The sequence below is a fragment of the Gorilla gorilla genome, chromosome 4, assembly GCF_029281585.2.
Source record: "Gorilla gorilla gorilla isolate KB3781 chromosome 4, NHGRI_mGorGor1-v2.1_pri, whole genome shotgun sequence".
NCBI lineage: Eukaryota > Metazoa > Chordata > Mammalia > Primates > Hominidae > Gorilla > Gorilla gorilla.
In genome coordinates, this window is record NC_073228.2 from 12,385,581 (window position 1) to 12,403,097 (window position 17,517).

The following is a 17,517-nucleotide window of genomic DNA, read 5'->3' on the forward strand; positions in this document are numbered from 1 at the left end:
TGGCTGTACTAGTTTATATTCCCACCAGCAGTGTCAAAGTGTTCCCTTTTCACATCTGTGCCAACATCTATTATTTTTTGATTGGTTGGGTATGGCCATTCTTGCTGGAGTAAGGTGGTATTGCATTGTGGTTTTGATTTGCATTTCCCTGGTCATTAGTGATGTGGAGCATTTTTCCATATGCTTGTTGGCCATTTGTATATCTTCTTTTGAGAACTGTCTGTTCATGTCCTTAGCCCCAGGCCTTTTGTGGTCCATGCCCCTGCCTCCTCCTCTCCCAGCATTCTCCATTTTAGAGGACAGCAACCCCCCCCTCCACTCACTTTTTGTACAAGGCGGAGGCTGGGCTCCTCCCTCTGTGCTCTCCATCCCCCGCCATGTCCGCTTTCTAGGCACCCCCACACCTTGCCCATCTCACCTCCTAAAGCCCTCATTCTGTTCACTTCCCTCCTTTCCCATGGCCACCACCTTCTCTGGCCTGGACCATGGCCGCGGCCTCCTGCCTGGGTTCACAGGCTTTGGCTACTGAGTGGGAGGTGGATTGGAGGGGAGCATGGGCAGAGCATCTTTTAAAAATGCAAACATGATCATAGTGCTTCATGAAATGCTACCAGAGCCACCGTACCTCCTGGCCGGTCCGTTCCTCTAGAGGTTGCACTCCTCTGGGCCTCAGGGCCTTTGCACAGGCAGCTCCTGCTTGGAGTGCCTCCTCTCCCTCTCCCCTTGACCTTGTCATTGATCCCAACCCAGTCTTCAGAGCTCAGCTCAAATGTCACTCCCTTAAGGAAAGACTTCCTTAACTGTCCCCACTTAGGGGTCCCAGTTAGCTGCTCTTATACCCCTACATGCCCCCTGAAGTTCTGACCCCAGCTGAGTGCAGTCACTGTGGGGCACTGCGTGACATCTGTCTGTCTTCTGTAAGGTCAGGGGCCCTTTGACCTGAGTCACCGTGGAGTCCCAGGACCTGCCGTGGCGCTCACTCTCTAAAGACTAAACAGTTGCAGAGACCAGTGAATGAAAGTGTCAGGGCCTTTCACACACATCAGCTTACTGCATCCTCAAAGCATCCCTGTGAAAGAGGACCCTGCTTTACCAGGAGGAAGCTGAGGCTTGGGGAGGCCAGGGTCATGTGTCGATGAAGAGCCACTGGGTCCACACTGCCTAGTCCCCAGCACTCCCTCCCCTGCAGCGCCCAGTGCTGACTTGGCGCGGCTTTCATTGCTTGTTTTCCATGTGTTTGGATCTTTCATCCTTGATGTGGCCCCTTAGGAACGGGCTTGCCTGTCCCCTGCAGTGCCCTCAACAGCCTATGATGTGGCACATCTGTGGGAAGCCCTGGCGGAAGTGGGCACCAGAGGCCCATTGTGGGTCCCAGTGGTCCATGGCTCTGGGAGGCTGAGACAGGCCTGAACGAGGCCCTCAGGAACCAGCATCTAAACACATCCCATGGGCAATCACACAGGGCAGGGCACTGCTAGCCACTCAGGTCCTTCCAGGAATTGCATTCTTTTTTTTTTTTTTTTTTTTGAGACGGAGTCTTGCTCTGTCTCCCAGGCTGGAGTGCAGTGGCGTGATCATGGCTCACTGTAGCCTCAACATCCCAGGCTTCAGTAGCCTCCCACTTAGCTGGGACTACAGGCATATGCCACTATGCCTAGCTAATTTTGTATTTTTTGTAGAGATGAGGTCTTTCTCTGTTGCCAGGATGGTCTCAAATGTGTAGGCTCAAGCAATCCTGTTGCCTCAGCCTCCCAAAGTGCTGGGATTACAGGTGTGAGCCACTGCACCCGGTTGGAATTGCATCTCGAACAGAGATTTATTGAGAAGAGAAAGATCTTGTCTTCCCCTTCCCCAAGTCATCAGGGATGGACAAAGAGAGGCTGTGGGGAGGTGGAGAAGGAGCACACACAGAGTGGAAGCGAGGCTGAATGCCCACTTTTCCAGGGCCAGACACTTGCACACACACACATACATGTAGGGACAGGCACAGGCACACACACACAGGCATAGGCACATGCATGCACACAGATGCACACACAGGCACATGCATGCATACACAGGCACGCACAGGCACATACACGGGCAGGCACATGCTTGCATACACAGGCACGCACAGGCACATACACGGGCAGGCACATGCATGCATACACAGGCACATACACGGGCAGGCGCATGCTTGCATACACAGGCACGCACAGGCACATACACGGGCAGGCACATGCTTGCATACACAGGCACGCACAGGCACATACATGGCAGGCACATGCATGCATGCATACACAGGCACACACAGGCACATACACGGGCAGGCACGTGCTTGCATACACAGGCACACACAGGCACATACACGGGCAGGCACGTGCTTGCATACACAGGCACACACAGGCACATACACGGGCAGGCACATGCATGCATACACAGGCACCCACAGGCACATACATGGGCAGGCAGGTGCTTGCATGCACAGGCACACACAGGCACATACACGGGCAGGCAGATGCTTGCATACACAGGCACGCACAGGCACATACACGGGCAGGCACATGCTTGCATACACAGGCACGCACAGGCACATGCACGGCAGGCACATGCATGCATACACAGGCACACACAGGCACATACATGGGAAGGCACGTGCATGCATACACAGGCACGCACAGGCACATACACGGGCAGGCGCATGCTTGCATACACAGGCACGCACAGGCACATACACGGGCAGGCACATGCATGCATACACAGGCACGCACAGGCACATACACGGGCAGGCACATGCTTGCATACACAGGCACGCACAGGCACATACACGGGCAGGCATGTGCTTGCATACACAGGCACACACAGGCACATACACGGGCAGGCACATGCATGCATACACAGGCACCCACAGGCACATACATGGGCAGGCAGGTGCTTGCATGCACAGGCACACACAGGCACATACACGGGCAGGCAGATGCTTGCATACACAGGCACGCACAGGCACATACACGGGCAGGCACATGCTTGCATATACAGGCACGCACAGGCACATGCACGGCAGGCACATGCATGCATACACAGGCACACACAGGCACATACATGGGCAGGCACATGCATGCATACACAGGCACGCACAGGCACATACACAGGCAGGCACATGCTTGCATACACAGGCACGCACAGGCACACACATGGGCAGGCAGGTGCTTGCATACACAGGCACACACAGGCACATACACGGGCAGGCACGTGCTTGCATACACAGGCACACACAGGCATGAGGGTGGCTTCAGCAGAGGGGCAACCTGGCCTCTGGGCTAACACGATTCCCTATGGTGGCCAAGTGGCTCTAGCTCCATGGCAGATGCTCCATGGCAGTGTCTATGAAAACCATGCCAAATCCCTCTGGGTCCAGCTTCCAAACTCCTTGGAACAGCAAGAGGTGCTCCCCTGCCAGGTCCGGAGCAGGTGGCACCTGCCCTCCTCCAGCCCCTGGCTGTGTGGGCACAAGTACAGCTCTCTTCTCTTCCTGCAACAGGAAACCAAGTGGAAACCTCCCGCCTATCAAATAATGGGCAGAGCATCCTCAGCCTCGGGGCAAGGCAGGCCAGGGAGTGTCTACACGGCCGTGGCCCTCTGTGTGGGGGTGTTTCTCTTGCCATGGTTCACGTGTGCGTGGAAATGGCAGCGGTGAGTGACGTAACGACTCTGACAGTCCCTCTGGCTTCATTCCATCTTCTTTCCTGCCTGATGCTCTGGTGTCCAGGGCATCCAGATTGCAATCTGGCCCAGCTAAGGGCAACCCCTGAAGGAGTGGTCAGATCCACTTGAGCCCGAGGGGAAGTCTTCCTTCTTGTTTCTGCAAAAGCCCGGAGGCTTCCGTGACAACCTAAGTGCACTGGTGTTTTTTGTTTGTTTGTTTTGTTTTGAGATGGAGTCTCGCTCTGTCGCCCAGGCTGGAGTGCAGTGGCGCGATCTTGGCTCACTGCAAGCTCCACCTCCTGGGTTCATGCCATTCTCCTGCCTCAGCCTCCTGAGTAGCTGGGACTACAGGCACCCGCCACCACAGCTGGCTAGTTTTTTTTTTTATTTTTTATTTTTATTTTTTGTATTTTTAGTAGAGATGGGGTTTCACCATGTTAGTCAGGATGGTCTCGATCTCCTGACCTCGTGATCTGCCTGCCTCGGGCTCCCAAAGTGCTGGGATTACAGGCGTGAGCCACCGCACCTGGCCGCACTGGTGTTTTATGATCTGCATTGGCCTGGGTTAGTGTCATTGAGACAGACTCACTTTGGTCACAAATATTTGGTGTCTCTGCTCTGCCCAGCTGTGGAGCTCTCATGTACCTCTGTGCCTTTCTTTGGCCAATGACCAAAGTCATTGATATGGGGCTGGAAGTCGTGTCTGCCATGGGTTAGGATGGAGTGTATCCATCCCTCTTTCCTCTCTGTCGTGACCACCAGGAATGTTCCAGAAAGAGGTTGCTTTATCAGCCTGGCCCCTTGTATGAGGAGCAAGACGGACCCGTGATAGGAATGTAGCATGAGCAAAAAAATCTTTGCTCTAAAGAGTGACTGCGACTCGGCAGCTGTTTGTTACTGCAGCGGAACCTCCTCTCTCCTGGCTGATCGAGGTGCCTCACTGAAGTCGTCTCTCAGCCTCTGGCAATGGTTTAATTCACTGAGCACCGCTGAACAGTCGTCTGTGCCCAGAGTGATGGAAGCAATAAGAATGGGATTGGGTTTTTGTCTTGGTCTAATGGGGTTGCCTGTCTGGCTGGGGGGCTGTGCTTTAAACCTATGAAAAGATACGACATGCTGTTGCTCGGGGTGGGATGAGGGAGCTGTTGGCTGATAGATCAAGTCTGGATAATCCAAGAAGGGAGAGGGAGGAGAAGAAGGAGGAGGAGGAGGAGGAGGAGGAGGACGGGGGGAGGAGGAGGAGATGGAGATGATAATGATGGTGGGACTGAGGCAGGGACTGGGTGGACTGCAGGTAAGACAAACCCTTAAGCAAAGCCGTGGTGGGAGGACGGAGCACAGAAGCCCAAGGGGCACTCAGGAGATGGGGCTGGGATGCCAAGTTCTCAGAGATGAGATTGGGAAGGTACCAGGCGCAGTTACCTCCGAGGGACCAGCTGAGTGCAGTCGCTGTGGCACCGGTTCCCATTTTAGAGATGACAACTGAGGGTGAATGGCAGCCAGTGACTCCCCGACCCAGTGACTCCCCAACCCTACGACTCCCCCACCATAGTGCGAGTGACCCCCCACCACAGCACCAGTGACGCCCCACCATGGCGCCAGTAACTCCCCACGACAGTGCCAGTGACCCCCCCCCACCACAGCGCCAGTGACGCCCCCCACCACAGCCCCAGTGACTCCCCACCACGGCGCCAGTGACCCCCCCCGCCACGGCGCCAGTGACCCCCCCCCGCCACGGCCCCAGTGACTCCCCACCACGGCGCCAGTGACACCCCCACCACGGCGCCAGTGACTCCCCACCACGGCGCCAGTGACTCCCCACCATAGCGCCAGGGACTTCCCCACCATGGTGCCGAGTCTCAGTGGATGCCTGAGCCACCTGACCACATTCTGCTCCATCTCCTGATGGCTCCCAGCCTGTCCTCTCCAGCTCCTCCCAGCCCCGGAGCTTGTCTCCTCCTCTCCTTCATCACTCGCACCTGCCGGATGCTCTCCTCTCTACAGCCTCGCCTCAGCATTGCTGACCCCTCTGCCCTGCCCCGAGCAGGTACCAGGGCCACGTTTTGTGGAGATGGTCTGCAAGACAGAATCTTCCTGAGTATCCAAGGAAAATGACCTGTGAATATCAAGGCCAAAAGGGGGGTGCAGTTCCTGGTTTTGGGGAGCAAACCGGCTGATGTGATGTTGCCTCCCATGTGGGCTTTTCTGGTAGGAGCCATGGGCTAGCGGCCGGCAGCAGAGCCAGCACCCGTGTCGACCGCAGCATGCATGTCAGACTGGGCTGCCTCGGGCTGGGGACAGGGAGCCCAGTCGGGTCTGTGCCTCCCCACAGGGCAGGACCAGACGAGGTTCCCCCAAAGAGCATGGAGAACAATTAGGCAAGGGCAGGAGTGGGAAGCAGAGCTGGGCAGGAAGAAAACAGCACAAAGGCCCGTCCTGTTCAGAAGGGAAGAGGGAACGTGATGGAGACGCATGGGAGATGGACCAAGCATGATGCTCAGGACGTTGAGGGGGCAGGAGGCTGAGTCTGAAGTGCAGCCACCCTGAGTCAAGGCCACGGCGTCTTAGAGAATGTAATTAACCAGGGCATTTGCAGCAGGTGTAACCACAGTTGTGCCATTGGGGTCATGCGGTGATGGAGCGAGCCCTGAGTTCAGCCCTGGGCAAAGACCCTGTGCCAGGAGAATGGTGGAATTCTGGAATGATCTGCTGTGCTCCAAACCCAATGCCAAGCAAACCCTACACCAGCTACCCACACCTCTGGCTTCCTGGAAGAAGCTGCACTTCCTTTTAAATGTTTATTATTTTATTATTATTTTTTCAGAGCCAAGTCAGGGAGTTCCTCTCCCACAGACAAATGTGAATTCACGCAGCATCCAGACCAAGGGTGTCTGTGGAGGATGCGGAAAATGTGCACGAATGTGCAGGCCCCTGGCCCGGAGCGGGTCTCAGGATGGCCGGCCCGTCCAGGCCTTCACCTCATCTACCTGCCTCCAAGGGAGGGCACAAGCCCATCAGGGGTTGAGTGGGTACTGTGTGCATACACCCACAGCCACCTCCCCAAAGAACGGCACCTGTGTGCCCACACAGAAGAGGATGTGCAGGGAGCCTGCCCCAAGGGGTACCAGGCAGTGGGCACCCTGCCTCGGTTTGGTTTTGCTCTGTATCTGATGGGCTGCCTATTTTGCATTCCTGATTGACCATGTGCTGTTTGGGGAAAGGTGTTGGAGGGCTTGAGTGCCCTGATGCTCCCCAGAGCGGGTTTTGTTGCAAAGCTCCTGATTTCCCCGGGCTTTGTGGTTGCTCCCGGCATCGCCAAAAACCCCCACGGGTGAGAGAAGCGCTCCAGGTGGCCTTTGCTGTTGGACAAGTTTGGGCCACCCCCCTTCCCTCCACCACTACCCCAGGTTGGGCTCAGCTCTGCCTCCTGCCCATCCGGAAAGCTAGCAGTGCTCAGGCCGAGGAAGTGAGGACACTCTGGGGCCAGGTGGAGGGACAGCAGGGTTCTGAGCTGAGCGGATGCTTATTTTTAGGAGCCTGTGGGCACTGCCACCCACGCTGGGTCTGCACGGGCCCCTGAGCTCCATCTTCTGTGACAGTGGTTCAGAGCCACCCTCGCACCAGGGGGACCTAGCCTGGCATTGCCGAGCTTTTCACAAAGGGTGCTCAATGCTGCTCTGGTCCAGAGGGCACCATACCCCAGTTCTCCTACACTGGCCTCCCTGGCCCCTCCCCCTCTCTCCCTCCCCTTCTCCTTTGGGTTTTCCAGGGAGGAGGTGGGTTGACAACCTGCTTCGGGAGCTGGAGCCAATTCTGAAACAAGTCAGCAATGATAAGCCACAGACGTGTGTGTGCTGGAAGTGGGATCTTTGTTGGCAAAGTGTGCGCCCATCACCTTTGACTGTACTTGCAGAAACTTCTGTCGCTCATGCAAGGGAACTTGGCACTGGAAACACAAACGCTTTTCTTGTCCCCATGTATGTCATTAAAATGGCCTTTGAGTTTATTTCTTCAAGTTTGATGATAAATGTTTAAATAATCAAGCTTAGAGACATTTTTGACATTGCTGCTTTTTCCTCTGGTGCATTTCCCCTGCCGAATTGAGTCTGCCCATGCGTGTGAAGAATTGCTCACTTTCTTCCATCTTCAGGGCCTCGTTGCTTCCCCATGGAGGGTGCCATTTGCCCCGTTCATGGTGCCTGACTCCCTCAGTGATCCTGCACCCCACCAGGTTCTCCAATGTCTTACTCACCTGCTACTTTTCAGTTCTAGCCAGAATTGTCGGAAATCTAGCTTTTGGAAAGTTTAGATCTTGGTCATTGGAAGACAGACACGTCCTGCACTGGCTCTGTCCATCTTCATCAAAGCCAAGATCACTTCTTGGGGTTTGAGTGCAAGGCTGGGATGGGGGTCTGGAGAGTGAAGAGTCCAGAGTGAGACCTCCATGCTGTGAGCCGTCTGTGTGTGGGCTCTATAGGCTTGAGTAATCCCCCTCCATCCTAGTCAGGTCTTTGGGGTCTGGGTTTCGGGGCTCTCAGGAACCCCATTTTTAAGATAGAAAGGTGGACAGCAGGAAACATCAAGCCATAGCCAGGTGGGAGGGGACTACAAGTGTCTGGGACCAGAGCTGTGGGCACCTGTATCAGTCAGGGTTCTCCGGAGAAACAGAACCAGTAGGCTCTCTCTACCCATCTCCATCTCCATCTTCTCCATGATCTCCATCTTTTCCATCTTCTCCATGGTCTCCATCATCTCCATCTTCTGCATGATCTCCATCTTCTCTATCATCTTCTTCATCATCTCCGCCTTCTCTGTCATCTCCAACTTCTCCATCATCTCCCACCTCTCCATCATCTCCATCATGTCCATTATCTCCAACCTGTCCATCATCTTCTTCATGATCTCCACCTTCTCCATCATCTCCATCATGTCCATCATCTCCAACTTCTCCATCTTCTTCATCATCTCCAACTTTTCCATCATCTCCATCTTCTCCATGATGTCCATCTTCTCCATGATCTCCACCTTCTCCATCATCTCCGTCTTCTTCATCATCTCCATCTTCTCCATGATTTTCCTGATCTCCATCTTCTCCATCATCTCCATGATCTCCAGCTTCTCCATCATCTCCATCATCTCTGTGATCTCCATCTTCATCTTCTTCATCATCTCCATCTCCATCCCCATATCTCCATCTATCAGGAGATTTATTTTAAGGAATTTGTTCACATGATTACAGGTGTTGGCAAGTCTGAAATTCCTAGGACAGGCAGGATTTGTGCTGCAGTCTTCAGGCAAGAATTTCTTCTTCTCTGGGAAGCCTGAGTTTCTGCTCTTCAGGCCTTCAGCTGATCGGTTGGGACCTACCCATCCACCTTCTGGAGGCTCATCTCCTGTACTGAAGTCAGCTGATTGTAGGTGTTCACCACAACGACCAAATATTATCTCAGCAACACCCAGATTCATGTTGGACTTAATCCCTGGAGACTATGGCCTGGCCATGTGGACACAACACTGACCAGCACAGCATCCCTCCAAGCTCCCAACAGGACTGGCGACTTTTGCTTGGAAGTTTGGTTTGGATCAGTGGTTTCAGCCTAACCGAGGGGGTGGGCTTGCTACTATCACAGGAATACCATGAAATAATTTGCAGCCTTATGGGGAGGGGCCAGACTAAAAATAGCATGTGTTGGGCCTAGAGCTAGATTTGCTCCGGCAGGCTGCCCCGGGCAAGGACTTAGCTCTTTCTCAGAAGTCGGAAGTGCCTTGACCCCATGTTTAGTGCTAAGACAGAGGTGCCCTAGTTGTTCAATTTTTAGCCTCATTTAGAATAGCTTTTTCAAAGGGTGAGTGACAGGGACTTAAACGACTGTCTTCCTTCTTCCTGTGCACTTCCCTCCAACCAGTTTCTCTAAGCCGAAGTCTGACCTTGTCACTACTATATTCAAAACACTTCAAAGGGCTTCCCGTGGCTTTTGGAAGACGGAGCTCCTACCTATGGCATGAGGTCCGTCCCCCAGCCCTGCTGGCTGCCCCTGCATCTCGACCCACTTCCATTGTAGCTCTGTGGCCTCCCGGAGTCCTTAGCACCTTGTCTTCCCTGGCCTCAGGGCCCTGGAAAGGGGCCCCTTTGTCTCCCTCACTCTGCCCCCCTATCCCATGTACTCATTCCTGCCCCTTAACTCAAGAGCCCTCATTTCCCCGTTGCATGCCCTCACAGCATTTCATACCTGTCCTTGTCTGCAGGACATCCATGCTGTAATTCATAACTAATTGCTGGGTGCGCGTTGAACCAGCACCTTTCCTGTTAGATCAGGGGTTCTGGGCCCAGGCTCCATGTTGGAATCGCCTGGGGGGCTTCACAGCCCCCATACCCAGGCTGCCTTCAGAACCTAGGGGGTAGGCCCCAGGGCAGCAGTCATTTTGAAACTCCTTGGCTGGTTCCAGTATGCACTCAAAGTTGGGAACCACTGTGCCACTCAAAGTGTGATCCTTGGACCAGCAGCAGCATCACGCAGGAGCTGGTTAGAGATGCAAACTCAGGCCTGGCCCAGACCTGCTGACTCAGAACCTGCCCTTCAATGAGATCCCCATGTAGCTGGCGGACATGTGACAGTTTGAGGAGGGCTCTGGGTACCACCTGGGAGGCTGGACCCTGGCCTGTCTCTGGCACCAGCGTGGCAGTGGCTCACCACGCTCTCACTCAGCGAACCTGTGAAGCCTTTTCTCTTTTTTAAAGTGAAAAGCAGGTTTATTAGGAAAGTAAAGGAATAAAAGAATGGCTACTCCATAGGCAGAGCAGCGGCATGGGCTACTCAACGGAGTATACTTATAGTTACTTCTTGATTACATGCTAAACAAGGGGTGGATTATTCATGAGTTTTCTGGAAGAAGGGTGGGAATTTCCCGGACCTGAGGGTTCCTCCCCTTTTTAGACCGTGCAAGGTAACTTCCTGATGTTGCTATGGCATTTGTAAACTGTCATGGTGCTGGCGGGGGTGTCTCTTAGCAGCTAACCCATTATAATTAGCGCACAGTGAGCAGTGAGGATGAATGGAGTTCACTTTGATCGCCATCTTGGTTTTGGTGGGTTTTGGCTGGCTTCTTTACCGCATCCTGTTTTAGCAGCTGGGACTTTGTGACCTGTATCTCTTGACCTCCTGTCTCATCCTGTGACTAAGAATGCCTTAATGTCCAGGGAATGCAGTCCAGCAGGCCTCAGCCTCATTCTGCCCAGCCCCTATTCAAGATGGAGTTGCTCTGGTTCAAACGCCGCTGACATATTCCCTCCTCCCTTTGACAAGGAGACCCTTAATCCTAAGGGTTGAGAGGAATGAAGATCCACCTTCTGTAACCTCTCCGTGAGGACTTTTTAAACAACCCCTCAGATTTCTCCTTTTGGATCCCTTCCTTGCTGACCCGCTCCCTTGAGGGCCAGCCCACCTTCTCCAGTGGGCAGCCCACCCCTGGGGGCTCACACCCCTTCTTCATGGGTGGAGAAGCTGGAGTTTCTGTTTTTCTCCTCCCCGCCTGGTTTCCCACCTCCGCAGTTTAGTTTATTCCTAGAGAATGTTGTCCTGAGCCAGGGAGGAGAAGGAGGCATTGTCTTTCTCCAGCTGGTGAACGTGCCCGCCTGGCTCTGCTTTAGGCACCCTCCCCCCACCGGGCAGATTCAGAGAGAAAAACTCCAAGTAGGATGGAGATTGGAGGCAGGTGATGCCGGGGGGAGGGGAGGGGACAGAACATTCCAGAGGAAGATGGCAAGGCGGAAGGGGAGGTTTTTGAACACAGCTAGGCTTGAATCATCGCATTGGAAAATCCCAGATGAGGTTCTCAGCAGCAATCATTCACGTCAAGTGGCCGCAGCTGTAGGATGGAGAAGGCTTGTTAAAGGGACAGGTGCCTGTTCTTCCCGTGCTGGGGAAGTCAGGGTGAAAGCCTTGAAGGGCCTCTCTCCTTGCCTGGAGCCCCTCTGCAGACCAGAGAGTGTCTCCAGGGCCGTGGGCTCTGAGTGCTCAGCCTGGAAGCCCCTCCTCCAGGCTGCACGAGGTCCTGCAAGATTGAAAGGCCTCAAAGCACGGCTGGGGACTGCATAGCCCAGAGGCGTCCCACAGGTGGGTGTGTGTGGATGCAGTGCTGCGTGCAGCTCCTTCCAGAGCCCAGTCTCCATGCCCAGCTCCCTCTCCCTTCGTTCCCCGCGGCCTTGGTCTTTCTCTCCTTTTCATCTGTCTCAGGCTTGGAGGAAGTATTTCCAGTGGCTCTGCTGCTGCGCTTTGGAGAGGGTGACTTCTAGAGTGGCTGGGCTTGGCTCTTGCCCCTCTGGGAATCTTCAGGGAGAGGGGACAGAAAGAAGAGGAAATGCCTGAGGCATAAGCAGGAAAGGTGTCAGGTGCCGTAGGGGCAGGGCTGCCAGGTGTATGCAGGACGCCCAGGTAAACTGGAATTGCAGATACACAATAATTGCTTAGTATGAGTGTGTCCCAAAGATTGCACGGGATATACTTATCCTATAATTGTTTTGTCTTCTTTCTGGAATTAGTGTTTTACTGGCTATGCTGTTTTATCTGCCACATTTGGTAAGCCTGCATGGGGTGAGGGTGGGTGGAGAATCCAGAAGGCACCTCAGGGCAGCACGGGTGGCCAGCCTCTGCGTCCCTGCAGCGTGGCCATTATTCTGGTCCTCAGAGCCCTAATGAGCAGCTGAGCTTCCCCAGGTCTTTGCTGTGAGACAATGAGCCAGGGGGAAACATGCACGTTTGCAAACCGCTGTAGGCCATAAAGTAATCAGACAGGCTGGCTGCCCTCCTGCCTTTGTTAATAAATACTTAAGACTGTGGTACTCACCTGGGGCCACCTCCCGGGAAAGAGCTCAGCTCCCACTGCCTTCAGCTTGGCTCCCCTTCCCCCTCCCTCCCCCCACCCTGTTGAGAGGGCTGAAGGCCTTCAGGATCCACCAGGGAGGCCTGGTGGGCAGAGCTGGGGTGGGAGGGGTCTGGGAGAAGGGGCAAGAGGGGTGGGATAGGCCTCGGCTTCATCCATGGGTGTGCATGGTGGGTGGGCACCTGCTGGGTGTTAGGCACTGGGGCCACAATGAGCTCCTGGACACAGGGGCCTTGCCCGAGGAGAAGCTACTCCAGGTGCCCCAAGGACTGTGGGTTCAGGGATGGCTAGGCCGGGTGGCGGGGCGATGCTGCCATAAAGACTCACTGCCAGGGGCAGGGGAATGCCCTGGTCTGAGCACCAAATGGACCATGGTCTGGGCAGCAGGTGTGTTAGGGGCTCTGTGTCAGGCTGCAGGGGGACCTGAATCCCAGCCCAGTCCCCACTGCCCTAATTGTGTGACCCTGGGCAAGTCAAACAGCCTCTTGATGCCTTAGTTTCCCCGTGTGTAAGATGGGAGGAGTGATAATAACACCCGCCTCTCGGGATGGCCAGGAGGGTTAAATGAGAGAATACTTAGCACCAGGTAGTGTTTGCACTCAACGGCTCTCAGCAAATCGCGTTCTTATGACAAAAGTCCTGAAGGTGAGGGGTTGGCAGTGAGATAGGATACTGGGGGGAGGTGAGCAGGCCACACCTGGGGGGCTCATAGGCACAGTCTTTTGCCCATTCTATTGTCGCCACCACAGGCCTTCCTGTTGCCTACCCCATTCCCTCCTTGAGGGATCCTTGGATTAGAGTCTACTCAAGGACCAGGAAGAGGAAGCCAGACCCCCTGCAGCAAGTTCACGAACATCCAGTCTTGGCCAGGTCGGCTGCGTCCTGACCCACCACCCTTGCCTGGTGCGATGCAGCAAGATAACGTGAGATCCTGCAGTGGAGATTCAAAGCTTAATTAAAACTGTAGATCACAAATATGAGACTCCAGGTTTAAGACAACCTGATCAAATTATCCTGGTACACTTCCATTTAAATCTGAATTTCTGTGATGGAAGAGAGTGGTTGGTGGGGCGGGGGGTGGGGGTGGGGACACCAAAGCAGATGAAAAACACTTATGACACTTCTTTTATGATGGGGCCTCGAGGAAGACTCTGGGCTGGCAGTGGGAAGGAGATGGCACCCGCAGGCATAGGCAGAAGGGAGAGGGAGGCCTGGCCGTAGCCTGTCCTAGCCAGGCTTGACAGAGGCCAGGTCAGGGCTCTGCTCAGGGGTCAGCTGTACAGCAAGGACCATAATCTGCTGGCTCTAGGGCAGGCTCTGCCATTTTCCTGATTTGGGGATATTTGGAAACCACAATGCTGACTTCTTTCAAGAACCCAGAGATGCTAGGGGACCCTGGGATTCCTTAAGAATCTTGAATGCCTGATGCCACCAGATTGTTAGTCCAAAGGGTAAAATTCCAGTAATGAGAAACATCCTTTTCAACGAGTTAAATGATAGCTAGGCCAGGGCCGGGGACGTGGAGCTGGCATTACAATAATTACCTAATAGATTAACTTCATTGCAGCGTTTTTGGCCTCACTCCTCCTCCCTGCCACTCTATTTTATAAAAAATTCTTTTCTCCTGGGGCCCCCCCCTCATCCTTCAGTAAGAGTCTCTTATCTGTGATTTACAGGTTTCTTCATCCTTCCTGAGACATGACATTCTATTTTTTAAAAGCAACCCACAGCTATTGCAAGGCATGCAAAGCAGCCCATCCCACAGGCCCACTCCTGGAAAGACGTGAGCCCTGCATCAGGGGTTCCCAGCCCTGGCCGATCCCCTGAGCCACCCGAGAGTTCATGAAAAGCACTGACTATGAGCTCCACCCTAGAGTGTGGAGTCAGGGTCTCCAGGGGTGGGGTCTGTAAGTGTCACTTTGGAAATGCTGTCCAGGTGACCCTAAGGGACAGGATGGCTTGAGAGCTAGTGGCAGCCAACACTGTTGGTGGGAAACATTACTCAGATACAGACAAGTTTTGAGACAAATGAAGGCAGGCCCGCTCAGAAGTTCTTAGACTGCTGCTGTGCCAGTCAGTAGGGGGAAGGGAGGAGCAACGTGGCTGTGATGTCTGTCCATCCATCTGTCCACCCATTCATCCTCCATATATTATCCATCTGCCCATCTATCCACCTATAATCCATCTATCCATCTTCTATCTACCATCCATCTATTATCCATCTGTCCATCTACCATTCATCCATCCACCATCTATCTGTAATCCACCTATCCATCCATCCATAATCCATCTGTCCATTCTCTACTATCCATCTGCCCATTCACCATCCATCCATAATTCATCTGTTCATATACTATCCATCCATCTACCATCCATCTATAATCCACCTATCCATCTACCATCCATCTATTATCCATCTGTCCATTTGCCATTCATCCATCTACCATCTATCCATAATCTACCTATCCATCCATTCATAATCCATCTGTCCATTACTTCTCTACTATCCATCTGCCCGTTCACCATCCATCCATAATTCATCTGTTCATACACCATCCATCTCTTATCCATCATCCATCGAGTTTCTATCTTTCCATCCATCCAAACACTCTTAGATGTTGACCTTGGCCACCAGAATATCTTGCATCTGGTACAATGTTTGCAGCAGGCCCTGCTAAGTAACAGCAAATGGAATAAATGCAGGTTGGCATTTATTTAATCTGCAGGTTTAATCTGCAGGTTGGCAGATTAAAGAAAGAAATCTACTGACATATACCCAAAGGAATTGAAAACAAGGACACAGATACTTGTATGCCAATGTTCACTGCATCATCATTCACCACACAATAGTGAAACAGCCCAAATGTCCGTCAACAGGTGAGTGGGCAAACAAAATGTAGTATATCCACACAATGGAATAGTACGTAGCCATAGAAGGGAATGAAGCTCTGACAGGCTACAGCATGGATGAACCCTAAAAATGATGTGCTGAGTGAAAGAAGCCAGACACAAAAGGCTATACATTTCATGATTCCATTTATATGAAATAACTGGAATACAAATCCATACAGACAGAGGGTAGACTAGTGGTTGCCAGGGCTTGGGGGGAGTGGGGAGCTATTGTTTAATGGGCAGGGAGTTTCTGTTTGGGGTGATAGAAAAGTTCTGGAAGTAGGTCATAGTCATGGGTGCACAATATTTGATATGTAATTAAGGCCACTGAATTGTACACTGAAAAATGGTTTGAAATGGCAAGGTTTTTTTTTTGTTTTTTTTTTTTTGGCTATAGATGTTTCCACAATGAAAAAATCCCCTAAAACAAGAATAAAGAAACCTACCTGAGAGGCTAGTGGGGGTATTCCTCAAGGTGGGTGGGTTGAGGAGAAGGCAGATACCCAAGCATCTAGTGGCGAGGTAGCCCCCATCACCCCTTAGCACATCCTCACTGGGGCCGGAGCTCTGGGAGGTGGGGCGGCAGGGGTCTCGCTGACTCAGGTGCTTTCCACGGAGCAGGTCCTGGGGGTCTGGCCAGTTTGCCCTTGGTGGTGGTGAGTGGCACACAGGAATCTGGCTTATGGGCCAACCAGTCGCCTTCAGAGTGAAGGATTTTTTAAATGGGGGCGGGGCTGGGAAATTAGCCTTTTTTCACCATACAGGGCATGGGGTTCTCTTGAGTCTTCCCAGGCTCTCATGAGGAGGAATCACCTCTTTGGAATGTATCGAGGGTGCTGTGGGTGGGTGGCCCCCAGCACTGGAGAAACATTGAAGAAGGGGCATTACCCCCAGCTTTAGTTGTGGTGGGAGTCAGGGGAACCAGCAGAAGTTTGCCTACCAGTTGCATATCCCTTATCCAAAATGGTTGGGACCAGAAGTATTTCAGATTTTGGATTTTTTTTTTTATTTTGGAATATTTGCTTTATACTTATCAGTTGAGTGTCTCAAACCTAAAAATCCAAGAACCAAAATGCTCCAGTGAGCATTTGCTTTGAGCATCATGTCAGTGCTCACAAAGTTTTGGATTTTGGAGCATTTTGGATTTTCAGATTTGAGATGCTCAGGCTGTGTGATAAAAGGAATCGGTTCTCTGTTCTCTCAGCACATGGACTTGCTTGTGGTATCGGTACTGAGTTTACAGCACAGTGTTGCTTAGTGGGGGCCTTGGATGTTTGCTTCCAAGACCAGATAAAGTCTTTGTACTCTAGATGTGTGTCACCCCAGCTTGGGGGCTGGCAGGTGTGAGGGAAAGGTGAGCCCGTACTCCTTCCAGCAGGCTATTGCTCTGGAAGATAAGAAGTACCCAGCGCAAGTACAAGCAGTGTGACTGTCACTGGAGAGCGGGCACCCATGCTGTTCTGGGAGCATCCTAGAAGTGTTCCAGGAGACTTTACATCATTGATTTGGTCTGCAAACCATCTCTTAATAGACAGTGCAGAGGTAAAGGTCAGGCAGGTTCTTTTATATGAATTTCAAATTGATTTTCAAATTCCGAATGTGTTGAATTGGAAGAAAAGAGGGTTTTCTTTATTGATTTGACTTGACTAGCCCTGGCTTGGAGAGCCTGGAGATGGAGTCCCAGCAAGGACTCTGTTAAAGATCGCTCTTCCCTGTCAGGAACTTGGCACGTAGCATCTCAGCGAATCCTTACGACAGCCCTAAGAGGTACGGACAAGGAGTCACCTTGTTTATTTATTTACTCATTCCCTTTATTTTTAGTTGATACATAATAGCTGTACATATTTATGGGATACAAAGCAATATTTTGATGCATATATACAGTGTGTAATGATCAAATCAGGGAAACCTGTCATTTATGGCAACATGGGTGAACCTGGGGGACATCATGTTAAATGAAATAAGCCAGGCACAGAAAGGTAAATCCTGGCTGGGTGCGGTGGCTCACGCCTGTAATCCCAGCACTTCGGAAGGCCAAGGCGGGCAGATCACTTAAGGTCA

General features: G+C 52.6%; 1 protein-coding gene across 2 annotated transcripts in view; it reads left to right on the forward strand.

Moving 5' to 3' along the window:
- LOC134758485 (histidine-rich glycoprotein-like) overlaps nucleotides 1–17,517 on the forward strand; it is a 305,440-nt gene that overhangs the window by 24,530 nt on the left and 263,393 nt on the right. For both annotated transcript variants that reach the window (XM_063706035.1, XM_063706036.1), the window contains exon 1: nucleotides 1–11,798. This exon is cut by the window's left edge and continues 24,530 nt beyond it. In XM_063706035.1, the coding sequence (XP_063562105.1) occupies nucleotides 2,029–3,303 (1,275 nt within the window). In that variant the 5' untranslated portion in view covers nucleotides 1–2,028 and the 3' untranslated portion in view covers nucleotides 3,304–11,798. The remainder of the gene's footprint in view (nucleotides 11,799–17,517) is intronic.